Source organism: Ostrinia furnacalis, unplaced genomic scaffold (assembly GCF_004193835.3).
Source record: "Ostrinia furnacalis isolate ACB-3 unplaced genomic scaffold, ASM419383v2 OfSCF7378, whole genome shotgun sequence".
In the NCBI taxonomy this organism is placed as follows: Eukaryota; Metazoa; Arthropoda; class Insecta; order Lepidoptera; family Crambidae; genus Ostrinia; species Ostrinia furnacalis.
The window spans coordinates 189-9,696 of record NW_021137617.1 but is presented as its reverse complement, the minus strand read 5'-3'; the positions used below and the strand labels follow the sequence as shown (position 1 = coordinate 9,696).

General features: G+C 42.9%; 1 protein-coding gene across 1 annotated transcript; it reads right to left on the bottom strand.

Moving 5' to 3' along the window:
- Positions 1–220: 220 nt before the first annotated feature.
- LOC114364341 (uncharacterized) lies at positions 221–8,732 on the bottom strand (the record flags this gene model as incomplete). The annotated part of the gene is made up of 13 exons (XM_028320460.1): positions 221–2,058; positions 2,232–2,353; positions 2,628–2,706; positions 4,830–4,916; positions 4,994–5,121; positions 5,995–6,105; positions 6,163–6,346; positions 6,748–6,861; positions 6,925–7,011; positions 7,089–7,195; positions 7,253–7,388; positions 7,841–8,014; positions 8,601–8,732. Coding segments are annotated over 13 exons (3,291 nt in total), but the record flags the coding sequence as incomplete, so codon positions are not given.
- Positions 8,733–9,508: the final 776 nt, after the last annotated feature.

Here is a 9,508-nt window from a genome sequence, read left to right as displayed (position 1 = left end):
TACAATTCATATACCTAACTTAAACACTTTCAGACCGTTGACCAGAGAAAATGAGAATACTATTTTAAATATTAAAACTATTTAATGTAATAAATTAAGTTATTCTAAATAACAATCAATTAATATTCGGTTACTCACCACCTAACGTCCACTAATAGAACTTTCTGTATTAATAATATCTATCAACTACATAAAACAAAAAGCTATGAATCGTGTACATTCAAAATATTATTTTTTGTTTTTAGATTTATAATCTTTAGGTTTATCCATATCTAAGCTATGTTCGGAAGGACTATGTTCATCACTGTCAGAGATCACATGGCTTTCTTCTTTGTAATGAACAGATTTCTTTCTTGCGACTGTAGACGGTGTTTCCTGTTCACCGAGCTCCAAATGTTTCGATGACGAGGCCGCAGCTTTACTGTCATAAGGGACGACCGCCAATGTGTCGTCTGTGGCGCCCGGGGGCTCCTGAATCCTTATAGTTTGAGGTTTCAGTTCAAACACTTCTGATTTTACATCAACCGCCTGTGCCTCATCAACTGCCACAATCTCAGTCATATCTGGGTCTGCGGATCCATCTTTACTATGACTACGTTTTTTAATTTGTGCAAGTAAATCCGCCGTTGCCTCTTCATCCTCCTCTAAAAGTAATGTATCTTTGTCTCTGGATTCGTCGCTGTCCACGTAATCCAGTTCACTATCCTTTCTACGCAGAAACAGCTTTTTTGCTTTTTTCTCTACTTTGTCTATTAAAGTCATAGAATCTTGTAACGCGTCATCGACATCTCTTGGTCCTCGTTTGATTCCGCTGTCTATTAGACTCGACTGCTGCGACTGTACTGATCTTAAAGATTTTGTTCTATCGATGTCATTCCTTTCTGGACTTTCATTTAAGTCTTTGGGTGGTGCAAATTTAATCATTGCTGCCGAATGCCTACTATCCATAGGCCATATGAATTGCATCTCCTCAGGTTTTAATTCGTTGTCTGCATCGTCATCAATGGGTTCGCTTATCAGCATACCACGGGACGAAGTTGACCTTAAGCCTGCTTTAGACGTGCTGGCGGGTGGAGTCGTTATTTTAGACGTGCTGGCAGGTGGAGTCGTTATTTTAGACGTACTGGCTGGTGGAGTTGTTATTTTAGATGTTGATGGAGGTAACTCAGTAATTTTAAGGGAAATATTAGAATACGGGTGCGCCACGATTGGCTCTGTTAATGATCCTGGTAGGTCTACCTGTGTCTGTATCAAAGGTTCAGTAACCACGGGCTTGGTATCTGGTGATGTTTTTTCAGGCGAAACTTGTAAGGATGATACTTGGGCCCGAATGGTGCCTACATCACTAGATGGTCTCGAAGCAGGTTGAGGACCTGTAGGCTTTTCATCTAGAGATGAATGTGATACAGAAGTATCTGATAGACCTATTTTGAGTGTTGTCATTGTTGTTGTCCTTGATAGCATATCGGTCTTGGATTGGGCTATATCAGGTGCTTGTTGAGGCGAGGTACTAATTTCCGGATCGGTCGTAACTGTCGGACTGAGACCACCGGCGGCGGCAGAGGTAGACGACATTGGTGATAGATCGTGATTCGTTTCGGTGGCGGTCGGAGCCATTTCTGCGAGCGGTATATCAGTTTTCACTAATGGTGTCGTTGGGCCTGATGGTGGACCAGCCATAGGTGAAAATTTATAATCGGTCGGTGGAGATGAGGGCAGTGGTGATGGTGATGGTGGTGGGGATGGTGGTGGTGGTGGCTGGGAGGACAACCTACTAATTCTTGTAGAAGATCTATGCGCCGATGGTGGCAGCGGGCCTTTATAACTTGTTCGATAGGAACCAGACAATGAGCTTGATCTCATGGATCCTAAATTAGTCCTTCCGGGCCTTTGCGAGTCATCGTCATCTTTTTTGAGATATTTGTAGATGAACCCTTTGCTCTCTGGGAAGTGGTCCAGGAGATACTCCCAGTCATTGAGTGAAAGAGTTAACACTTGAGACTTAATGATGGTTTTGTAAGAATATTTAAACGGGTAATTGTAGATTAGCCCTTGTTCCTGAAAGGAGAAACATTTCTGCAGTTGCATTTTAATTAAATTGTTATAAATGCATCATATTTCTTACACTAGCCTTATTGGTATGAGGGAAACTGTTTTTGTGAATTCAGTGCACTTGAATTCCAAGATAAACTACGTCTCTTATTATAAAAGTTTTCAGTAATAGTGATTACCAGTCCGAAGCAATCCGTAACGGTCTTGAGGTCCCCAGAAGCTGCGCTTGTCTCCATTACCCGCCCTGTGTGGATCATGTACATAGAGTCCGTAATCTCAGACTCCTTCACCACGTACATACCTTGAAACGGATACTTCTATAAGAACTCTCTGAGGCCAGGCCTTCAATCTTGTTCGTGAATCACTTTGATTTAAAATTACACAGTAAACCTAAATGAACCGATAGTGAAAGTAGAACTTATTGCTTCAAAAAGAATGCAAATCCTCATTGTTCTCTAAATACATCATAAATTAATATAGGTCATAATAAATAAATATTTCACTTCTAATTAAGAAAAGTGATGGCTCATTTAACACTTGACAACCGTCAACAACAGATGAAAGATCTGAAATACCTTCGTTGTACGTGTAGAGTTTCAGACACCCCACCAGTTGCCGCAGGAACGCCGGCTCGCATTCTTCGAATACAGGATTCTGAAATATTGTTTCATGTGGTTACAATGACCTCAATTTTGACACTGAAAAAACACTGAAAATTTGGAGCGCGCTGCTTAGCTGTTCTTATTTTAGTCAGAGTAATGACTGAATGAAATGCTTTTCTCAAACAGTGTATGACAGCTAGTCTAGCTATGGCATGTTTGACAGCTGTATCCTGCCTTATAAATTAATGAGTAAGATTAAAACAGTGGGTTTATTTTTGAAGATTGTAATTTATCCCAATTGTTCACTGAAGATTGTGAGAATTTTCCAAATATCTACATACTTACACGTAAAATAACAATTTTTAAGTAATACAATAACATACAAAACAATCTTGTCTTTTGACGTGAAATTTAAATCGGACAGAGCTGTGGCACCTGGTACTAAACTATTGCACAATGAGAGAATTTTCAGTAGGCGTATAATAGTAAAATAAAAATGTGCAGCTTAAATGAAATTCGCACACTATTGTTTTAAAACGTCATAATTAAATCATAAATTAGTGAAAATATACTGTTAGCGTAAGTAATACTCTAGTCCATGTCCATATTCCATAGATTCCATAGTCACATAAATTACTGAAATTTTCAGTTAGTTTTAGTTACTTACCTACTTTTAAATAATTTTGTAAATTCTTCACTTTCCACAAGAGGGAAAAGGATTTTATCATTAAAACTCTAAAAGGTAATTAGCCGTAACATATAGTTTGTTACATGACTGTCTAATAATTATCCGAGTTAGCTAAGTAGACCGTATTAATTATTAGGTATATGCTCATGTTTAGGAGTGTCTTCACCGCAATAGTACAGCGTTACATGAATCTTGAATAGGCTGTCCGATATCTACACACTGGGGGATTTTATTGGTGAGTGGCAATCGTGAGTGAGTCTACTCTTCCAATTTAAATTATACCCGAGCTGCGTGCCATCCGTCTGCCGAGGGCCATCTGCTAAGACTGGCGACACATGAATGGACGGAATGGATGCTACAGACTAATCGCCGCGGTAATTACATAATTTGCCTGTTTAATTAATGGTACGCCGTTTGACATTGCCTGATTTACGACGACAATGCGTGTCGTTTTATGAGACGACATCACTTTCTAGGCATGCCATGATTGACGACTGATTTTGTCAGTTAAATGGTGTTTGATAACTGAATACTGAAAAAGCTCTGTCTTATTTAGTACTAGGGTTGTAACTTGTAAACGTGCCAGGGTTCAGAGTTCTTTAATCAAGTTTAGTTATTTTCGTGTAATTCTATCTATATTTTGAATCCAACCCCTAAAATATGGAATCGTGGATTGGTAAGTTTTCTAAAGAAGTCTAGAATTTTTAGACCTGTCAATGAATCCCAGTACAATCTTTATTTTAGAACAGGATTCCATTGGACTGGATTACAGGAAAGTGCTTTTAAAAGTCTACTTGCAAAAATGTCAAAATTAAGGTTTAGGAGTCAGAATTTTCAAAAAATTCGTTATTTAATCTCATGTCTCAGGCCTATGAAATTTTTTAAAGAAACATCTATTAATGAGTTTTTCATGATGTTCTATTTCCATCAACCGTACGCTGCGGTGAGACGCGGCAGCTGCGTCCAGTTGGCTGCATTTCAACCTGCCTGGACAAACAAACGAGCATCTCCATTTACTATCCAATAATATTATTAGTGTGAATGAACTTCTCAGTTTAATTTTAATGGCTTGTCTCAATTATGACGATAAATAAAGCGGAGGTGAAACGATATTATATATGATCCCGTCAGTAAGATATTATTATGCTCTTGGAATGGTACGTTGACACTTAAAAGTAAGTATCACGGTATTTTTCTAACAGATAAGATGATATGCCTACTGCACCTATTAATGTAATCATAGCACGGGTTGTAGTTAATACAGAGTATGATGCACAGCTGAGCCAGTGCTGCAGTGTCCAGACGTCTCTTATGATGATATGACCTACATATATATACCTTAACGTGCTGTAATACGTCATACGTACCTCCTTATTTATGATGGTGCACGTGTATAGGCCGCGGTCATGACGCGCAGTCACCAGGTTCTTGAAGCAAAGTCGCCCTTATTCTACTTACTAAGATGACACATATTACTCTGTACGTACCTCCTTCAGATGGTGCATGTAGGCCGCAGACATGACGCGCAGCTTGAGCCCCTGCGGCGCGGCCTGCAAGAAGTGCGGCACCAGGTGCTTTGACGTGCGGTTGTTTTCTAGCAAAGTCGCTCTTATTCCTAATACTAAGATGACACATATTGCTCTGTACGTACCTCCTTCAGATGGTGCATGTAGGCCGCAGACATGACGCGCAGCTTGAGCCCCTGCGGCGCGGCCTGCAGGAAGTGCGGCACCAGGTGCTTGGACGCGCGGTTGTTTTCTAGCAAAGTTGCTCTTATTCCTAATACCACAGAATAATAATAAGTACTACGTACAGAAGTTTTACTTCGCGAAGGTATTTAAAAAAATGTATGCTCAATGTCATTAACAATATGGTGTAATTTAGCCTGTCCCAAGAGTCAAGCACCATTTTGTTGACAAACGTCAGTAATCGGCAATGCGCCGAAGCTATAGGGCTGACTTCGGTAAAATGATGTGACGTAAGGTGCCAAACTGCGGAAAATGGCGGAGGAAATACATGATTTAGCATTAATTATCATGAATAATATTAACTACATATTTATCTCTGAGTGCCTTGAGGCAACTTAAAAAAGTACATTCTGTGTTTTTATTATTAAAAAAAAAAAAGTCAAAAGTCAAAATTTCTTTATTTGTTTGGACTAATAAATAGTTCTTACAAATCGTCATTTTGCTCTTAAGGANGCCACATATATTTTTTTTTATATTTTTCTGATAACCAGCATAACTTGCCTCAACACCCAGTTCCGGCTTGACGTTACATTACGGGACACCCTGTATATGATCCCGTCAGTAAGATATTATTATGCTCTTGGAATGGTACGTTGACACTTAAAAGTAAGTATCACGGTATTTTTCTAACAGATAAGATGATATGCCTACTGCACCTATTAAAGTAATCATAGCACGGGTTGTAGTTAATACAGAGTATGATGCACAACTGAGCCAGTGCTGCAGTGTCCAGACGTCTCTTATGATGATATGACACACCTTAACGTGCTGTAACACGTCATACGTACCTCCTTATTTATGATGGTGCACGTGTATAGGCCGCGGTCATGACGCGCAGTCACCAGGTTCTTGTAGCAAAGTCGCCCTTATTCCACATACTAAGATGACATATATTGGTCTGTACGTACCTCCTTCAGATGATGCATGTAGGCCGCAGACATGACGCGCAGCTTGAGCCCCTGCGGCGCGGCCTGCAGCAAGTACGGCACCAGGTGCTTGGACGCGCGGTTGTTTTCTAGCAAAGTTGCTCTTATTCCTAATACAAAGATGACACATATTGCTCTGTACGTACCTCCTTCAGATGGTGCATGTAGGCAGCCGACCTGCACGCCGCGCGCCTCCTGCCACTTATCACCAGTCGCCCTTATTCCACGTACTAAGATGACACAGTGTTTCCCATATTTCTTTACGGTGCTGAGACGTGGACTCTGAGAGAAAGTGAGAAGAAGAAGATACGACGCCCTAGAGATGTGGTGCTGGAAAAGGATGCTTGTCATAACCTGGACACAGTTCCGAACCAACGTCTCGATCATCCAAGAGCTTGATGTCAGCGTCTTTCTTCCATCGTCCAAAGTCGTATACTCACTTTCTTTGGCGATATAACACGTGGAGACGTCGCTTCTGTTGAACGACTTGTCGTGCAGGGGAAGGTTGAGGGCACAAGAGCGCGCGGCAGGTCGCCAATGCGCTGGACTGACCAGATCAAAACCGCACTCAATGGTCCACTCCACGAGTGCACAAGAAAGGCTGCAGTGCGGGAGGAATGGCGACGGATTGTGAGACTTGCCACCGGACCCGGTGTGACGACCACGACCACTCTGGCAAGAGTGTAGCAACGAAGAAGAAGAAGAAGATGACAATATTGCTCTGTACGTACCTCCTTCAGATGGTGCATGTAGGCAGCAGACATGACGCGCAGCTTGAGACCCTGCGGCGCGGCCTGCAGGAAGTGCAGCGTGTATCGGTAGCGGTTCACTACCGTCACCAGGTTCTTGTAGCAAAGTCGCCCTTATTCCACATACTAAGATGACACATAATATTGCTCTGCCCGTACCTCCTTCAGATGATGCATGTAGGCCGCAGACATGACGCGCAGCTTGAGCCCCTGCGGCGCGGCCTGCAAGAAGTGCGGCACCAGGTGCTTGGACGCGCGGTTGTTTTCTAGCAAAGTTGCTCTTATTCCTAATACTAAGACGGCACATATTACTCTGCCCGTGCCTCCTTCAGATGGTGCATGTAGGCAGCAGACATGACGCGCAGCTTGAGCCCCTGCGGCGCGGCCTGCAGGAAGTGCGGCACCAGGTGCTTGGACGCGCGGTTGTTTTCTAGCAAAGTTGCTCTTATTCCTAATACAAAGATGACACATATTGCTCTGTACGTACCTCCTTCAGATGGTGCATGTAGGCAGCCGACCTGCACGCCGCGCGCCTCCTGCCACTTATCACCAGTCGCCCTTATTCCACGTACTAAGATGACACAGTGTTTCCCATATTTCTTTACGGTGCTGAGACGTGGACTCTGAGAGAAAGTGAGAAGAAGAAGATAGACGCCCTAGAGATGTGGTGCTGGAGAAGGATGCTTGGCATAACCTGGACACAGTTCCGAACCAACGTCTCGATCATCCAAGAGCTTGATGTCAAACAGCGTCTTTCTTCCATCGTCCAAAGTCGTATACTCACTTTCTTTGGCCATATAACACGTGGAGACGTCGCTTCTGTTGAACGACTTGTCGTGCAGGGGAAGGTTGAGGGCACAAGAGCGCGCGGCAGGTCGCCAATACGCTGGACTGACCAGATCAAAACCGCACTCAATGGTCCACTCCACGAGTGCACAAGAAAGGCTGCAGTGCGGGAGGAATGGCAACGGATTGTGAGACTTGCCACCGGACCTGGTGTGACGACCACGACCACTCCGGCAAGAGTGTAGCAACGAAGAAGAAGAAGAAGATGACAATATTGCTCTGTACGTACCTCCTTCAGATGGTGCATGTAGGCAGCAGACATGACGCGCAGCTTGAGCCCCTGCGGCGCGGCCTGCAGGAAGTGCGGCACCTGCACGCCGCGCGCCTCCTGCCACAGGTGCAGCGTGTACCGGTTCACCACCGTCACCAGGTTCTTGGACACGCGATTGTTTTTCAGGAACTCCTGGAATCGATGCAGTTTATTGAAGTCCACTAATGGACATAACCCTTCGTGTTAAGCGCACCAGCGGTTCAAGGAGGTCTGCTTGCATTCAGTGGCGTCCCTTTTATGTATCGGAAAACCTGGTGGCAGCTCTGTGGGTAGGGTTGCCAGGCGTCCGGCTTTAGCCGGACATGTTTGGCTTTTTAGGGTCTTGTCCGGCCAAATATTGCCTTGTCCGGCCTGTCCGGCTTTTGTTAGGCTTTTTATTTTGTTGCCGCGCCAGGCGAAAGTCAAGCCACAGAATCATTGAAGCGCACGCATCAGGATGTTGGTTAGCAACTGATGATGATAGTACTCACTTATGAGCTGACACTAGTTGCACCCCCCCCCCCCGTTACATGTCCGGCTTTTAGGGTAAAATGTCCGGCCAAATGAAACACAAAGTCCGGCTTTTGTGATTTTGGACCTGGCAACCCTATCTGTGGGGCCTAGAGAAGAGTAGATTCTCTTCTTAAACTCTAAACAGTTCATCAAAAACTAAGATATTAGTTTTTATGAGGTAGGTAGAAAGAGTGTGCGTGCAGAAGATACAAACAACAGAACATACTTGCAGCTCCAGATATTTGCAGTAGAAGCTGAAGGACCTGAAGGACTGGAACTGGATGATGTTGGAGAACTCGCCCACGTACACCATGTACACCAGCGTCGAGATGATCTGCAGGATCGACACGAACAGCACCTGCAAGAGACAATCATTCTAGCACAAGGAAACATTAAAGAATGGTTGGGTTCTTGTTCTTGATAGATATCATAGAGGGTAGGGCTGGGCTGGTAGGGCCCAAAAGGAGACATGTCAAGTGCCCCATAAGGGCTACCTTTTCTTTTCTTTTTTTATATTTGACGTTCATAAGTGCCACTTGTGGTCTAAACTGAATAAATATTTTAGATTTTGATTTTTGATTTTAGAGAATCAAAATTTTGAACTAAAATTTGGTGATACGACGAGAATCTCCCTGTGATATTGACCGAGTTCGGAAGATGCCCCATAAAGTTTTTTACGAATAGAAAAAAATGTTTATTGCAATTCATAAGTATTATCACAGATAATATAATACTAGTATTATGAATATCCGTACCTATATTTGTCCCTATTTCTTACGCGACCAAAACTTTACCATCAATGAGCAGAAACAAGTAGATATGATGACAGATAAGACCCCCGATAAATCCGTGCAACGCTAATTTATCGTCGAAATAAAACAGCCTACTCGTAAATTCAAATTTAAAAAACATGTTTCATTCGAGCTGTTGTTTCCAGCTGATGTATTGCATAGTTAATAACTTCAATAATGTTTGTTGTTCGATGCAGATAATAGCTGGCGGTTTGGCGCGCGATCAAAAGACGCTGCGCGGGCGCACGATTCCGAGCTTTCATATCGCAACATATCGAAAGTAGTCACGATAGTGTTATGTATCAAACTTTACTTATTTTCAAGATTACATTCCAATTCAAGC